Source organism: Poeciliopsis prolifica, unplaced genomic scaffold (genome assembly GCF_027474105.1).
Source record: "Poeciliopsis prolifica strain line A6 unplaced genomic scaffold, Auburn_PproV2 SCAFFOLD036, whole genome shotgun sequence".
Lineage (NCBI taxonomy): Eukaryota > Metazoa > Chordata > Actinopteri > Cyprinodontiformes > Poeciliidae > Poeciliopsis > Poeciliopsis prolifica.
The window spans coordinates 6,160,915-6,179,514 of record NW_026562411.1 but is presented as its reverse complement, the minus strand read 5'-3'; the positions used below and the strand labels follow the sequence as shown (position 1 = coordinate 6,179,514).

Here is an 18,600-nt window from a genome sequence, read left to right as displayed (position 1 = left end):
AGGAAGTAAGATAAATAATTACTTCTGGATGTGCATGTGATCAGTCCATTTCCCTCTCCTAGACAGGTGCAGTCGATTATCATCCATCCCTGGTATTGCTTCTCCCACGTCTCCCCAACAACGTAGGATGTTCCAACCGCCTGATCAATGCAACGCTCAGCTGCAAAAAGAAAAATCATCTTAAGATTGTTTTACCCCCAACTTGTTAGTGTCTCAGTATCAACATTCAGAACAGCCCTAAAATAATGTTAATAATGTGAATAGTATTCAACGTTTTGGCAGAAATAAATAATCCAAAGTCAGAGAATTCTAGCAAACCGATTCAAAGTTTCCTAGTCTTGTACACTGAATAATAAGTTAGCTATCTTAATGACTCACCAACAGGTTTACAGGTCCATTCTCCCTTCCCGTTACCCAGACAGACACACTCCAGCATGTAGCCTCCTTCATGGGGTCTCCTCCAGGTGTCTCCGATCTTATAGGAGGCGCCGCCATCATGACAGCGATCTGGTTAGACAGAGAGAAAAGAGTAGATTTAAAGATTGTCTGTCTGTGTAAATGTAGTCAAGAAGAGGCACAGGAAATTAAATAACTCAAACATTTGCACCATTATCTAACCCTTCAGCTAACTGCAAGCAGCTGCAGGAAAGCCGTTTTTAATCAGCTATAAGGAATACAGAGTTTTAGAAGTTTACTGCAGTCAGTCTGGCACATGGCGGCAGGAAAAGAGACTACCCACCAACCAGAGAGGTTGTGTGCTGAACCACAAATAACAACACGTACTTGCAATGGTGCAACTGATTCTGCCCTTCCCCGATCCAATACACGTGCAGTCCCAGATCATGCCATCCTTTGGGCTTTCGAAGGTTTCTCCCACGCTGTAGAACTTCTGGCTGAGTTTGTCGTAGCACTTTTCCTCTGCCATAGGTAAAAAAAAAAAAAAAAAAGCAAAATAGTTTCAAAGTTAGTTAGAAAAATAGTGCAAACATATGCATTTCAGAAAATGACAAACTTCCAGTGATTTTACTAAGACTTCAAATCACAGACAAACACCAAGAAGTGCATAATTGTAAAGAAAAAGGAAAATTGTATTTGATTTTCTAAATTTTTGACACCTAAAACTAGACAAATATGTTATTTATCTTCAGTCAGTTATTTTTAAGTCTTTCAACAAATTATTTAAATCTAGGAATACTCTAACACATTAATAGGTTTTACTGTTGTTATGGTCACTGGCCTCTAGGGGCTCTCTTCATTAGAGCTCTCTCTTTGTGTTTCAGTTCTACCTGGTTGCCACAGGTGTAATGTGTTGGAGCTTGTCAGCCGCCCCATAAAGAGCTTCATGCCAGTGATGTCAAATCCCTTTTTCCCTGGGCCTTGATCTGAAGAGGTCTTGTCTGTGAGTTTGTGGCTTCTTAAATAATTTTGCAGTGGTCTTGGGGAGGAGTTGTAACAACTATATTTATGACATTTGTCCTGCTGGAGGGTTAACCTCTGCCATTTCTTTTACAACCTCGACCAATCTTTCTTTCAACTACACTCTGACCAGCTTCTCTGGTCCCCACAGCATGATGCTGTCACTACCATGTTTCACCACTGGGATGGTGTGCTAAGGGTGATGCTCAACAATAACTTTCCACCAAATGTATACACTTTAGATGTAGGCCAAAAAGTTCTCTTTTGGTGAAAGCATCTTCTTTCCTATAATGTTTGCAAACTGCAAATAGATCTTGTTGCTTTCATCAGAGGCTTTCTTCCAGCCACTTTCTTTTTGAGCCAGATTTGTGGAGTGCAAAACCAACAATTGTCAGCATAGGTGGGCAGTCATGCCTTGTTAGTTTTATTGTTCCCATTTTCAGGCCCCACCCACATGAGGGCATTTCCAGAAATGTTTTTGTCCACATGGATGCACAAAGAATGGCACAAAACACTAATTTTACTCCCCTAGAATTGTAAGTGGCCCTGAGAATGGAGTTCTGCACCAACTATAATTAAGTTATACACAGCTAAACCATTAAGGTAGTAAGTTCAGAATTAGATTGGTTGCAGTGCATTTTATTTAGGGCTATCAAAAAAAAAAAATTTTTTTCAAAAAAAAAAAAAAAAAAAAAAGTCTAAGTCTAAGTCTAAGAAGCAGCAGAACACAAATGCATGCCACATTAATCCAAACAAACAAAAAAACATACGGATATTGTAATAGCATACAAGCTAACCTTCTGGCTTGCTTCTGCACTTAATCCCAGCAACTCCTTGACAGGTACAGATCAGGGTGCCACTCAAATAAGGACGCTCCCACTGGTCGTTTACGTTATATGACTGGCCGTTCTCTATGCAGCCATCTGAGCAGAGAGGAGAGAAACAGATGAGACAAAGAAAATAATACAAAACACTGGTGAAGACATAGGAGCAGAACTGAGAGAAATTGTTTTCTTTTTACCCTCAGCTTCACACACAGATCACTATCTCTGATGATACATTTTATATATATATATATATATATATATATATATATATATATATATATATATATATATATATATATATATATATATATATATATATATATATAGTATCAGAATAACTGATGTCTAGATTAAACATTCAGATACCAGAGTGAAACTCTGCCCTTTATGTTTCTGAACATAATCCAGCAGTGGTAACAAGGCTTCAAAGGAACTTCTAAACTGTCATAAATCATTTGCACAGGGTGGAGAAGAATAGTCATCCTCTTTTTCTCCCCCACCAGGAACATTCTTTGTACAGAGCTCCCTATTTCCAGAGCAATTATCGTTTCCCCCCTTTAATCCACTTTACAAAGTCTTCTTTTAACTTTGTGTGAACTTGGATGGTTTCAGGTTTCATATGAACGAAGATGATGTAGGACATGAGCTAAAGGTTAATCCGGTGACATAGCGAGCAGAGGCTGATGAAGGCAATTAGTGCTGGATGTCATCATTAGGCAGATGCCATTAAACGCAACCGCATCAACACATAAACGTTGTCAGATCAGCGAAACTATTTTATAAATTCAAAGAAAAATATTTTGATAACTGTAAAAAGTCAACAAGTACCCAAAAGTAATAAAGGAATATCAATTTAGAAAACACAGGAGAAGATAAAACTGTTTTACCTGGAGAGACCGAGGCAGCGCGATACAGCTGCGGGTTGGTGAGCGTCCCCTGGGGCATGGAGTGCACCGCGCTCCCGATGCACAGAGCGACCAGCACCCCGGCTATGGTGCTGTGACCGGACATTTTGTTTGCAATCAAAGCCCACTCGGGTGCCGCAGGACGTGCACGGCCACAGGTGCTCCCAGTGAGATTTTCAGACTGTGATCACTTCTCCGCCGCTTTGGGGTTTCCAGCACCTCTCCACTTTCTGCAGCTCTTCAACCTCCCCCGTCTGTCTGCGACCCCTGAGTGGAGGTTCCCTCTGTGCTGGGAGTGATTTATCTGGGCATGGCTTAGTTTCAGGCGGAGGAGGGAGGTCCGACGACGTGAGAGACGACCCACGCAGCGTGTAACAGAAGCAGAAAATCTTCTCTAACAAACCCCTTTCTCAACTCCCTTCTGGGTGCTCCTTTTGCATCTGGCACGCAAAACTAAGTACTATACAATGTCCACGCTACAAATGTAATCCGGAAAATTGTCAATTTTAGAGGTTTCCAAAATATGGAAAGCATCCCATATTCTCAAAATAATAACTTTAATCTTAGTGTAACTAATATATAAAACATACAGCCCAACTTTTCTGGGTTTTGCCTTGTTTATGTGACGGACTAAAACAATATGGTGCATGACTGTGAAGGAGAAAGGACACTTTTCGTTTTTTCCAAAAGTGGTGCAAGTTGTGTTCAGGCTCGCTTACCTCAATGCCTCGAAATAAACAGTTTAGTGAAAGCTTGTTTGTTAAAGAACATTAGAGACTTGGTCCCCTCCCAGCAAACCTATAAGTACAACCTAAACATAGAATCAAAACTTAAATGGAAACCATTTTCTTTTATTAGAAGGGTCCAGTCAAAGTCCAGCTCTACATCCATTTTTGAATATGTAGAAAAAGTGGAAATCTGATATTTGCATACACTATCAGTGCATTTAACAGAGCTTAAGTTACTTTGAAAATAAGAATCAGTCAATAATTGTGAAAAATGTAAGAAACATATTTTTCAAAATGCATACAGATGTCATAGCAATACAGAGAGTACATTCATTTGTAAGAAATCATTTTTCATCCACTTCCTAGTTAAATGTTAGTCTATGAAATTCAAATAAAATACACTGCAGTTTATGGTTCTAATGTTACACAATGAGAAAAGGGCAGTGTGGTATGTAGGTGTCTGTGCTGCACGGTAACACATTGATGCAGTTCTCCACACACATTGGCCGTCAGTTTTACACACGCAGGAGCAGCGGTCTGTCGAAATTAGGTCACATGGCGTCACTGCCTGGAAACTCTCTAGTCGTCTAACGTTTCAATGCCTGGAAAGTTTTTGCATGACCAGGTGTTTTATTGTAATGATTTTTCAGTAATTTAAACTGTTCTGTATTTGTAATCTGGAAATCCAAGATTCAGTGTTTATGTTTTACTGTTTCTTTTTCAGGCTCTCCCATTGCTGTGTTTTAATACAATTAGACCCATTAAAGGTAGATTTGAAATTACAAATAAATAAGTTTAACAATTTAAAATACATTCATATCTAGTTTACCACATGAATTAAGTTATAAAAAAATCTATGAGGAAACAAGCAGATTACATCGAGATTCTTTTACAATTTGATGTATTAAATGACTATAAATCTTCTCTATTAAGTATCTGGGATAAACCAACTTACCTAAAATTTTCGTAATCCTTTGTGCATCTCTTTCAATTCAATCAATATTTATATTCGTGATCTGTTCAGAAATTTATGATACAGTTACAGCAACAAAACCCACTTACTCACGAAAGTCAATGTTAAACATAATCCTGTTTGACTTAAATGTTATTTCATGTTTTGTGACCATTAGAATCCTAAATAAATCAATTTAATGATCCATGAGTGATGTGAAATTAATTCAGGTTTAATTTATTTTTTGTTTTGTTTCTAATGAAGTAAGACGCACATTGACATTTGACATATAGTTTACGTTTAAAACCCTTTTAAACTGTGAAATAACCCTGATAGAAATGAAATACTTCTCATTTCCTCTGCAATGTCATGAGCTCAACTGTTACCGCAGTGAAATGGATTAATCTTCAGTCAACTGCTACATGAAGCCAATCAATCTGTCGGGAAAATGTGAGAAAATATTCTAACCACTGTGTTATGTGTTATGGAGTAGGGAAACATAAATCCATAGAGTGCATGGAAACATTATTGAGGTTTTATTCTGCAATCATTTGTGACATCTGTCTTAACACTTCATTTTATTTACCAGTTGCCTCACAACAGTATTTGTGTAGTTGATTATAGAGAAATCTATATATACTCTCTACTGTAAATTTGTTCATATAAGGAAAATGTTGCCTGTTATGCAGTTTTTCTATACTGCATGTTCAGTTTTGGCTGTTTCTCTTCAGAATCTATAAAGAAATTACCTACTGAAGCTGATGTGTCTTTAAAGCAGATGTGGATGATATCACAGTTGGCTGGAAGGGCCAAATATGCGCTTTAGACAGTTGCTGTTGTCAATCCTCTGAATCTGCAACACTGCACATCATAAAACACAGTGAAACAGAACTGCTCAATCTATGTTCAGTTTGTCTGTGTAAGCAAAGACAGAATAATAACAGCATTTTTTATTTGTTACATCAGCATAAACTCTCACATCTGTGATTTTTTACAGTTTACATTTTGGTCCTTGTGAAGCTCTAAAGCAGAGGTACGTCCTTGTGTCTTGTATTTTTTATTTGTTCTCCTGTTTCAACACACCTGAATCAAATGAAATCACCTGCAGTACTTGATTACATGCAGAGGAGACAACTGAGGTGTTTATTAGGCTGAAGTAGGTGACACCATGGAAACATGCAAGACACTGGATTTTGAGTGCTAAAGTTGACCACTGCTGCTCTAACATCTATAAAAGTTTTTATTTAAACTGCCAAGATGCACAATTTGGAGATGTGTGTGTTTCTCCTCATCTCAGACCGAGTGGAGTCACTCAGGTTATGATGTAAGAAATCACAAAGAAAAAGAACTATATTTTCATTTTGTACAATTTCACACAGAGCCCCAATATAAAAGTGGACACAGAAAAACAGACATTATTACAGATTAGTAAAAAAAAAGTTGTACAATACTCATGTGGTTTCACAGAATTTAGAGGTATTTTCCATGCAGTCTCGAGCTTCTGTCTCCACTCCTATAAAAATGAACGGCGGTGAGTAACGATTATTTCTGGCACTAAATTTCTTCAAATATATATTCTATATATCATGTCTCTTTCATTGTCTTGTTATAATCTGGTGACAATTCTTTCACTTCCCAATGCTCAACAACTTGATTATTGATCAAGAAATAGTAGAATCCATTATTTCCTCCGTTAAACAGTGCACTGCTGTGTGACATCTATGCTCTTCTTCTGCACATGCAGGTCGGTTCGGGGTCAGAAACCATTCACAAAGAAGTCTGATGCAAAAATAAATTGTATTTCAGCAAACAATTGGAATTGAGTATCAAGACCTGCTGTGTTTATTTATCTCTTTTTTGCAAGGGGGGGATTAATTGTTTCAATTTGCTAAAATTGTTGTTGCTACTAGAGTGAGGTGAGGTCAGCTTTTGGAACCTATTAGTAATTCAAATAAAAGTTTTACTGTGGCTTTAACATTGAAATATTATCTTTCTTAATTCATTCAAAGCATTGAAAATGGAAACAAAACATGGCACTCCCTTACTCGAGTGGTACAGACTACATTCATTTTTGTGGTTTCCCTCTGTTAACCATACCAACTACTGCAGAGCGATGACCAACGATGATGAAGCTGCTAATCCCTATTTAAAGACGTTATTGTGCAACATAAGTGCCTGATGTGGCTTCTTGTATAAATATACAAGCATTCTTGTTGTTGACTGGAATAAATTAAAGTGGAAATTTTCCATTTAAAGTGAATCAGAGATGATCAAAATGGAGATTAGACAAAAGATTTTCATTTACAGAAAAATTATAACAACAAGCTTAAAGAGGGTACAGACAGTTTTTTGCTACACTCATGTTACACATTTTGAACCTATGTTAAACATTGATAAACTTCTCAGATAGGTGAAAAAGTATTGTTTGCAAGAGAAGAAGAAAAGAGGAACTTGTTTGGTAGAGATGAATATTGTTAAAGCTTTTCAGAAAGGAGTGGAAAGTCAGGGAGAATTGAGAAATTTAGGGAGAGCAAATAAAGTTCAGTGCTGATTTATCAAAATCATGTTGTACATTTGTACATTAGTTGCTCAAGATAGTCAAGTGTTAGAGCTGATGGAAGGAATGAGGCATGACCTGATGTTCTGCATGATTCCAGACGCACTTTCCTCAAATCCTGCTGTTCATAGTGCTGTTGCGCAGTTGCAAGCTGAATATTTGTCATCAAACAAAGAACATTGTCAGCATTGAAGATCAGTGATGAGTTTATACCCACATTATTTTGTACAAATTAACCTGATCTCAGAACTAAATATTGTCAAATTTCTAAAATAATGCTCAGTTATTTTTTGAGTTTAGCAAAAAACAAAACAAAACAAAAAAAAAAAAAAAACACTTTTCTTTTCAAAAGATGCTTTAGAAAAAAATAAATCACTTTTACCAAAAAGTGACATAGGCCATTATTTTAGGAAAGTAACATATAATTGAGGTAGGTCTCTGAAAATTTCACTTCACGTATGCAAAATGCATTTTTTTGTAAAAATATTGTTGTCTTAGTCCAAACACTACCCTGACCTATAACCCCAAACGCATCAGACAGGGCAACAACAACGGTGGTGAGCACAATACAAACTACTTATCTTATTTAAAAAAAAAAAAAAATTATGCAAAATGGAAAAACTGTCTCTTAAGGTCTCCTGTTTTCACTCCCGGCTTTGCCTTCGGCTCTTTTGCCTCTATCGTCACCGCTTCGTGTCCTCCAAGGAGATAAGGTCACAGTCTGAAGAAACATGAAGTGATAAGAAGAGCAGCCTCAACACTTTATTGTATTCTGAGCAGTTCTACATATCTCCAAGTCTTATGACCTAAAATGTTTCACTAAAGTTGAGTAAGTGAAATAACTGCCTTGTGTTTGTTGAATCAGTTGCTTGAGGCAATTTATTCGTGCCTTAAAATGTTGGCTATCCAGCAGCACAGAGCTGTTTTTTCTTGCATGTTGTTAGAAACTAAAACCCGCCTGTAGGCTATATTGTGTTTTCCTCATTTTCTGAGACAAGTTTCTTTATGATCAGTTTTTATAGTTCTTGATTTTGATTAAATGTTTGATTATATCACATCTGAACATTGTACATTTTCTCCACTTTGAGTGCAGAAGCAAATTTAAAACATCATAAAATTTTATTTCTTTTTATGCTACTCTTTCACTTACGGGTCACCTTTCACAGCCATTTATTGTAAGAGAAAAACTGAAAAACCAGCAGACTTTGGAACAACATGATTTCAGCCACCTCACTAAGCGTGAATCACATCTGTAAAAGCCAAGTTAGCACGTAGGTTGGTGGTAAATGTTATGCAGGAAACCTGCAGATGTGTCATGCGCACGTCACCGGCTGCTTCCAAAGTTACTTTCATCGGAGTAAGAAATGTGTTTCCTTTTTATAGTCATGGAAAGTTTGATTCGGATGTTCTTCATTAAAGTTACAAAATCTGTTGTACTATTCTGCCGCTGGAAAAAACATGACATGTAACATCATTTCGAGCTGGTAGTCTCTCATTATTCCTTGCTGGTGTTGCTTGGAGGATAGCTTTTGAAGTACAGTTTATAATTCTTGGATTATAATTTTTAAATGAGCTAAAAATATGGCTAACATTCAGTAACGAAAATACATTTTGATTATACAACTTAACATGTAGCATTTTCTTGTCATGTTCATTTATCACAAACAAAGTTGGAAATATATGACTGAGCATAGTTTATTTTGTAAGCTTTACAATTAAAAGATAAAAATAATAAAAATGAAAGATGAAGGCAAAACATAACAGTATTTTTTCTATATAACAATTTTTATAGATTTGCTCCTAAAGCAGCTTGTGATAGGCTGCAGGATGCATTGTAGATTAGTAAATAAATGTATATGATTTGTGTTTAATTTATCAAAAAAAAAATAAAGCTTCCAATATATCATCTTAATAAATGGAAAATGAAATTTACAAATTTTTCATTAATAAATGTATTTCTAACAAATATGTCTGTTTACCCCCTGCTTTTGGCATTTGTTGAGTTGTATTTTCTTTAAACAATTTCTTTTCCGACCTCTACATATGTGACCAGAGTGAGCGCTGACATTTCCATTCTCTTTAAGGAATAATACACAAATCTAAGCAGAACTTAATTGAAAAACTTGCAGACTAAGCAGCAGCGCTCTGAAAGCAAACAGGCAGTAAAGTCCAAACAGCAAGTGTTTGATTATTCAGCGAGTCTACTGGCTACGCAAACTGGGGCGGTAAAAGTTTTCCATGCATCCTGTTTCAATCATTTTCTTTTCTTTAGCAGTTTCTGATTTATCCTGTTTCTCAACACAGATTTCTGGCCTCTCCTTCTGTCTTTATCCTTTTTTTCTATTTCCCCGGGGACACCCACATCCCCCCACCAACAAGCAAACAGACAGATGATGCCATGGCTGCAGCATTTGGTTTATCTCATAGTGACAGACCAAAACGTAACGGGCTGTTGGCCCCCCACAGGGATGGGAGGAAGTTAGGAGAGTCTCTCAGGGGAATAGTGGTCTGTGTGTGGGAGGAGGTATGTTTCAACCCGAACAGCTCACAGACAAATGCGAATCTAACCAACTGACTGAAGGCAGAAGCTTTGGTAGAAACTACACACAGTATTTCTTCTATTTCTCATTGGTACTAAATTTTACTGATTAACAATGAATATTTGCAGTAAATGTGAGATGTTTTCAAGCATGTTTGACACTTAAAAAAAAAGCTATGTAGTTTGGGCAACATTACTGCAACAAACCAGAGTATCAACTTGTGATGTTTTTCAGGAGTGCTATTGTAAGGACTGCAATTTAATATTTTGGCATGACCATCTTGGATTTTGTTGCAGCCACAATGAATACATTTAAATTGTAAGGAGTGTTGAGTTGTCAACTTGTGGAGTGAAATGATTAATATTTATGATTGCACTTAATCTTGGACAGTATACATAAAGGGACATGGACATTCAAGTCCAGTTTTCAAGAGCTTCCATCCTGCATCTTTTTGTTACAACCCTTCTCAAGTAAATCTGAATAAAATTGCTGAATTCCCTCATCTTCATGTCAACCACCAGTTTTGCTCTTTCAAATCACCCGTAGTCTTCGGAGATAAATGTTGAGGACAAAAATGAAGCTCCTTTGGAAGTTTTGTTCCACTCGTTCCAATTGTGCTCTTCTTTTTTTGTGGGAAATAATCCAGACTTACCTGTTCAGTGGATCTTGCCATTTAAAGGGGTGGTTTGAGAGTTTTAAAACGAGGTTCTATTATAAACATTCCAAGCAGGTTATATGTTATTTATAGCAGATTAATATCATAGCATCTACACTAACAGTTCAGGAGTGAAAACTAATTTCTTCTTCAATTTCAAAAACATCATCATGGTTTATCTGAATCTGCTCTTACATTTGGATTGGTGATTACTTAAAGAGGAAATGTGTGAGGACGTGTGTGTAATACAGTGAATATTTAAAAGAAAAGCAAAATAGATTCCATACTTTCTGTTTTTACATCAATTTACTTTTCTGTGACTGAAAAACTAACTCAGACGTACGAAACATGTTCCAGGAAATTTAAAAAGCAAAATGTTACATTACTTGAACGAAGAGTATATCTTTCATCTTGACCTAAAAAATATTTGAAGCAAGCACATTTATCATTTAGGATCTTTTGAAAACTTCAGAAAATTATCAACAAGGGAAACACTCAGGGAAACTATGTGCTTGGATGGCATGAAAGGGATTTCTTTGTAAGGACATTGCTTTAAAAATCTAAAGGCCTTGATTTTTTGAAGGCCAACTCCTTCTTCATCTTGTCGGGTTATCAAGTCATTTCTTGGGTAGTTTCCATACAGGATGTTGTTGGTTTTTTTCTTTTTGAAAATTATTTTCAGTATATTGACCTGGTCAGGTTAAAAAACATTGCTGTGTGTCACTAAATGACTCACAAAACAGATGAATGAGCCAGAAAATGACCTTCAGTGGCCATTGCCCTCTCTCTGACCTGCAAATAAGATTCTTATTTCCATGTCTGGACCTGCTGGTTTCTGGGAAATGAAAAGGCAGAATTTCACAGGAAGTAATATGATGTAAAAAATGTTTTTTAATTGTATTTCTGCAATTGAAAGTAATATAAAAATTTTTAGTTGATGGAAAAAAAAAACTTTTAGAAACTGTGTGAACACAGAGACGTCTAAGTGCTGTTTCCATGGTTTTCTCACAACATTGGGGAGGAATTTCAGTGTCAGAATTCCAGAAAAGAGAAATGGAAGAAAAAGTTTTGTGCGTCATTATAAGCAGTGTCATGCAAAACTGAACCTTTGCAGATTTTGTCACCTTGCAAGCACAAAATACAATGTATTTTATTGGAATTTTATATGACAGACCAACACAAAGAAGTGCATATTTGTGAAAAGGCAGCAAAATGAGAAACTCCTTTAAACGTTTTTTTTTTTCTTGTTTTGCTTTGTTTTGTTTTATAAATTAAAACCTACATAAATACGTAAGGCCAATTTTTTCTAACACCTCTAAATAAATTCAAGCTCTTCCCAAAGGCATTTAGTCAACATATACAGTCCAACTCTGTGAAAAGTAATCACATATAAATACTGCTGATCTATGAAAACTATGTTTCTAAGACAGCATAAGTGAGCAAAATTCACTATGCAGACCAAGGATCACAGCAGAGATAAGATTGTAGATCAGCTTAAAAACTAGTTTTGAAATAACCCAAGTGTCAAACATCTCACACAGCATGGTTCAATCTGTCATGTAAATCCAGTATCCAAAAATGGAAAGAGTCTTGCACAACTATTGTGGTAAGGACTAAAGGAAGTCCTGCAGAGACCACAACGCATCTGGACAGATGTTGGCTGGATAGATATTAGTTGTGCAATAAATAAAACCCTTTTTAAAAAAAAAAAAAAAAGAAGAGAGCTATTGTTGAAAGAAAAAATATCATGTTTGTATTTTGTAACAAGTCTTGTAGCAGTGGCAGCAAACATGTGGAAAAGGTTGATCTTGTCAGTGGATTGTTTTGTCCAACATGCAAAATGAAATGTGGGGAAATAACTAAATCTGCATATTATCTTTAACACAATATCTCACTATGACACATGGTGGTGTCAGCATCATCCTGAGGAAATGCTTTTCCTCATCAGGAGCAGATGACATGGAGGTAGATCTATACAGATGTTTACAGACCCTTTGTATCCAATCTGACTGAGATTTTGATATGTTTACTGTGCCTCAATAGATTGAAAATCATCTGTCATTTTTTTCCCTCTTCTCAAAATTGCCTTCTTTGAGTTCTAGTACATAAAATTTCAATAAAATACATATCAGCTTAAGTTTGTAACGTGACAAAATCTGAAAAAAAAAAATGCTAAGTGTTTGCAGTAACTTTGTGGATTTGGGCTATGAAGGGAGCAAGATGGTTAAAAAGCAATAGAATGGGAACACAAAAAATCTTGACAATAAAAGAAGACACCCTACAATGTTCTGCTGATTTAATATGTTTTGCCTGAGTCACTAAAGTGCCAAGGAAAAGCAAGACAGACTGCATGGAAAGAGAGGAGAGCTAAGGAAATATTGCCTTCCCTCAAGCATCTGACTCATACTTGTTCAAATAGAGGTAGAACTGCAGATGCAGATGTTTTGGAAGAAGAGCGTGCATGCTTGTGTCCTGGATGCTGTGTATTTGTTGTTCTCTGTGGCCACCATTAAGTGCAGCGACTGCCATCCACATCATGGTTTGATCTGTTTGATAAACTCTGGATGAACAGCTTGACTTTTCACATCACATTTCTGCTTTTCTATTTCACAAGAAGCCTGGATAAGGGAACCAAACAAATGAGGGACATTTTTTAGAGTCATAAAAATATTTAGATCAGGGGTCAAACCAAAAATTATTTCCATTTTCCATTTAATGGATCTTTTGGTTACTCACATGTACCAAGGGTTTGACAGTACTTTTATTTGTATCAGTACTATAATTAGAGCAGATCATTAAAAAGAAATAAACAACATTTTCTCTTTTAGGATTGGTGCTTTCTAACAAAACCTTCTTTAAGGAGTTAATAGAAGATATTTAGGAGTTAATAGAATATATTTTTGAAAAAATTTAGTGCCAGAAATAATCGTTACTCACCGCCGTTCATTTTTATGGAGTGGAGACAGAAGCTCGAGACTGCATGGAAAATACCTCTAAATTCAGTGAAACCACATGAGTATTGTACAACTTTTCTTTACTAATCTGTAATAATGTCTGTTTTTCTGTGTCCACTTTTATATTGGGGGTCTGTGTGAAATTGTACAAAATGAAAATATAGTTATTTTTCTTCGTGATTTCTTACATCATAACCTGAGTGACTCCACTAGGTCTGAGAGAAAACCAGACTCTGGAAACAGACTGGGAAATGCATATGGACATGCACCAGGAGCTCAGCAGCCTTGGAAAAAAACATCTGTTCCACTGACCAGAGTCCAAGGAAGAAAGAAATCATGATGTGATCATGGTGGTGTAACAATGAGAGTTAGCTTAGCACAAATGAGAGTAAATGCACACCTGTTTAGTGAAGATTTCTTTCACACTTGTGTTTGTAAGTGGAAACAAAAGTGTGGTATTATTATTAGGTTACCAAAGCAACATCTGGGTTTGCACTTCAATAGCGAATCTTTCCATGGCAAGAAGGAAAACACTGACCAGACAATAATGAAAAGATGAGTTGGGAAGAAGCAAATTGAGAAGGAAGGGAAAATTCAAGTTATGTAATATCTGGGTAATGCTCTGGTTCTTTTTGAATTTCATTTCAACAAAGTATGGTTAGAATTTAGCTAAAAGGATTAACACTTCATATATGAAAAAACACTCAAGAGAAGACTTAGGGTTCTTTCATGTCATTAGTTGAGCTACGTTATTGGAAGAGACCAACCTGTCCACTGAAGCGCTGCAGATAAATCAGGTCATAGCCTTTGATGTTGTGCATTGAACTGCCCCAAAATATCTGTTCTGAACAAAAGAGAGTCTGTTTTACTTATGGCATGTAGGCCAATCTCCTGCAGGCCTTTATTAATCCCTCGACAATGCATGATTGCCAAAAGACAGACAAAATGACAAGTGAGAAAGATCTTATTGGAGATTATAAAAATACAAGTCATCAATCAGACATGAAAAAATTCCTATAATATGTCTTACACCAAAGTTTTCGTCATAAGGTTTCTTCAGTTGCACCAAAAGAAAAACATCTCTATGAAACATCTCTGAAATATGGGAGGACATCAAGTTCTTCATTGCTTAATCAATTATAATGCCTGTAATAGGGGCTAACATGGGCAGTATAGCAGCAAAGATGCTGAAAGCCAGGCTTGCTTAACCCATTTGACCAACCATATTTGGATGTCAAATTACATCTTTACGGAGGTATCTTTTTTTTTTACTTTTCAATAAAATTTTGACTTTTTAAAAGAGGTTTTTGTGATACTGGTGGCCTTTATTCAACATGTCTCTGCATATGGTGGGCCTTCTTCACTGAGTCACGTTTCAACATTGAAACATTTTGCATCTTTTCAGCAACATTTTGCTGTGTGAGATGGTAATATATTTTCACCAGTTTATAGTCTGTTGGTTTATATTGGTATCATAGTCCCATTTACATTCTCTAAACTGAAAGGCTCTCCTTCTGTGTTTACTATCCATATAAAAGTAGACATGGGACCAATACAATCTAACATTGAAGCCAGACCCAAAACTGTCCTCATTTTTGGATATCTATTAACATTTGTGTTTTTGAACTATGATGGTTACAAAAACCATCATTTGTGCTTCTGTACTAAGTCCAGATGTAAAGATTATATTGCCTCAGACCTATTCCCAGTATTGTTTTGAACTTCTCTTACCTCAGAAAAGTCCCATCTTAAGCAACGATAGATGATTCATTTTCTGTTGCATCCACTAGTTAGTTTTACTTTCTTTATAAGTTGCTGTGTTTGTGCAACATATGAGCAAGACGGAAGAATAAAAACGCCATTTTGTAACTTTTTTTTGTGTCAGGCTTACCCAACATCAGAAATGAAATAGGATAAATGTGTTACAAATATGCTGATGAAAAACAAATGTACCCCACTCACTGCTCCTAATGGAAGAAATGTATTATTGAATAAATACTGGAGTATCTCCAGGTTTTCTTTTGGTTACAACATATGAGTTCATTTTTGATGCTTTATTCTAGATGAAAGAACCTATTAGCCTCCGGAGTGTTTTTGGGAAACTGGATCTTCTACCAAATTGGGTAGAAGAACAAGAAATTTGTTTACTTTGTCTCTGGGGAGAACACAAAAAAAAACTGCGATTCACCACGTTGCTTCACATTCTCTCAACTGCAGGACCTTTTTCCCACCATAGAAGGACACAGCTTGCTGCCACTGCTGCTGCTGAGAGTATTCATGCCTCAGACATTTCAGCCATAACATTTTGTTTAGTGAAACAACACGTCCAAAATGACAGAAACCAAAAACAAATCTTTAATTTTGTCTTTGATGTATGACTTGGCAAATAATTTCACCAACTGAAAACAAAACCGCATGCCATAACAATGGTCATTAGGCTAGGATCTGGTAAATGCTAAAGATTTGAAGACTTTTTTTCTGTGCAGTCACATAGTCTCAAATGAGAAAGAAAAAGTCGAGAAACAACTGTACCATGACCTCAACTTGCATTTTGTTGCATTACAACCATAAAATGTTGTGTATTTTGCTTGGATTTGATAAAAATAGTGTATAATTGTAAAGTGCAAGGATAAGATTACATGATTTGAGGTTTGATTGGACCCCCTTTGTGTCTACTACAGCAGCAAATCCTTTGGGCTTTAAAATGTTTGCACATTCAGAGACATATTCTTGATTGCAAAATAGTTCAAGCCTCATCAAATTAGGTGTAAAGAGCAAATTTATCACAGATCACAGGGCTTAAAGGTTAACATTCTTAAATATACTTTATTCTTAATCATCCCTTTAGAGATCCAACTACTTAAATTTATCTTTGTGTTCACTCCAACCAGCTTCCCTGTTCTTGCTGTTGGTGATGATGAATTCAGGGTTATGTGCAGTGCTCAAACATTTGCTTTGTTCTCACTAAACACCCTTAGAGACCAAATATGTGGAGTGATTGACAACTTGTTTTCCTTATGACAGATTCTCCCACCTGAGCCGTGGGTCTTTGAAGCTCCTCCAGAGATAAAGAGTTGTATCAGTATCAGATAATGAGAGCAGTAGGTTTACTCTTCTGCTTCCCATTTTCACACCCAAACTTTATTCCTGAGCTGTCTGTCGTGTTTCTTCATCTTCATGATGCTATTTATTCACTAATGTTCTCTAATAAACATCCATTACCTTCCAATGAAATATGCATTTACGTTATTGAGAATTACGTTACCGTCTTTGCTATTTAGGTGTCCCACAAAGCTATTTTATAGACATACATCACATAAAATCCCAACAGTTTCATTTAAAGTGACAAAATAGGATAAAGATCATACAATGTTTTTTGAAAGAAACCGTATAAACTGATCTGCTCTTACTTTTGTTTTCTCTGGAGCAAAAAATATACAGCAAAAGCTTTTCAAAACAGTATTAACTGGAATAAACGTAATAAAAAAACAGAAAGCAAATAACACAAGGCTGTTACTGATTTACTGATTTTCTTTTACATACAAGTGCTGCAGACAACCTCAGTCTGAGTCAAGTGCTGTAGAAGTCTTTGAGAAAACAAAAGATTTGCAGCTCACAATTACAACCACTGGCTGTAACAGCTATTACTTAAATAACTCTCACTGTTATTTTCTCAAAGAAATTTCCCACACATCCCATTTCTTGGTTTTTCCGTGTAACTTTCCCATGACTGGCTCTCTGCTCAAAGTTGTGATGTTTTCTTTTTTTCCAACAATTAATTTCAGCAAGTACCCCCAGTTAGGTCAGAAATGGCATTGGCTACTGCATCAGTGTATATAATGACATTTTCCACCGAGGTGTTGATGCCTGCTTTCCACTTTTTCTTGTTTTTTCCATTTTTTCGTTTATTTCTTCTGTATTTTCCTTCTTACTTTCCTATTTATGTTTCATTTAGCTTCTGGCCCCACCCTTTCTTCTGTCCATTGTCTTACTTCATTCTTGCCTGTAATCTTCTTCCTCCTCCCCGCTTGGATGACCCAAGCTGATCCAAGAGCTCCAATGTTTTTATTCATCTCTCGTCTTCACCCTCTAATCACAACAGCCGGTTCCTATAAAAAGAGATGCATTTTGTGTTTTCTTACATGTGCAGCACTCATGTGTTGCCTATATTTGTGTGTGGGCATGCACATGTGCGTGTGTGTGTGTGTGTGTGTGTGTGTGTGTGTGTGTGTGTGTGTGTGTGTGTGTGTGTGTGTGTGTGTGTACTGTCCATCACAATTATGTGTGTCAGTCTGCAGGTTACACCCTGATAATTCATCGTGATAACAGCTGCATGGGGTCTGATAGTGTGTATGTGTGCTGGAGAGACAGTTTCAAACAGGAAAGCCATCACCTCATGAGTCAGGAATTAGAACTGTAGATAAACAGTTAATTAGCCTTTAGCTGGGGTTGCTAGGCAGAAAACAAATTCCCCCTTTGGGAGGTTTTTGGAACATCAAAGAAGACCAGATGCTGTCCTAATTTGTCACGTTTTATCTTCTGCCTTCCTTCTAATCTGCTCGTCAACTCCCCTTTGCTTCAGATTTCTGTCTTTGCTGTGCTTAAAGAGACAAAGACAAACCATCAATTCAACCTTTAGTGCTATTTGGATCCCAAGGTGAAAACATCATCTAGTTATATTTCTGTTACATGATGGTTAAGAGGAACAGAACTCAGCAGATAAGTAGGAAATTATCAAAGCCTTGGTTTCTCCCCTTTTTCCAAGAAATGGAAGTTTACCACATTTGGCTGTCATCCACAATCAGTGTATCAGAGTCCCTCCTTCCCCTCCACTACACGTACCCTTTCATATGCCTCACTTCCTCCTCTGCTTAGTTTTCCCTTTTTCAGACATCTATCTTATCCCCAAGTGACTTCCTCTGCTCTCACCTCCTCTCCTCCCTCCATCTCCTCTCTAATTTCATCTTCCGCCCACCCCCATCACTATCTGGTCACCCTCCTCCTCCACAGCGAGCTTTCAAACAATAGAGAGTGTCCGTAGAAAAACATCTGCCAACTTTTGATAT

At 36.6% G+C, this 18,600-nt stretch overlaps 1 protein-coding gene across 1 annotated transcript in view; it reads right to left on the bottom strand.

Annotated features, from left to right (window-relative positions):
* Positions 1-3,419, bottom strand: part of fn1a (fibronectin 1a) — a 45,128-nt gene extending 41,709 nt beyond the window's left edge. The window contains exons 1-5 of the mRNA XM_055052791.1: positions 3,131-3,419; positions 2,214-2,339; positions 784-918; positions 379-507; positions 23-160 (exon numbers count right to left, since the gene is read on the bottom strand). Coding sequence (XP_054908766.1) covers positions 23-160; positions 379-507; positions 784-918; positions 2,214-2,339; positions 3,131-3,254 — 652 coding nt within the window. The 5' untranslated portion in view covers positions 3,255-3,419. The remainder of the gene's footprint in view (positions 1-22; positions 161-378; positions 508-783; positions 919-2,213; positions 2,340-3,130) is intronic.
* Between the last annotated feature and the right edge of the window lie 15,181 nt (positions 3,420-18,600).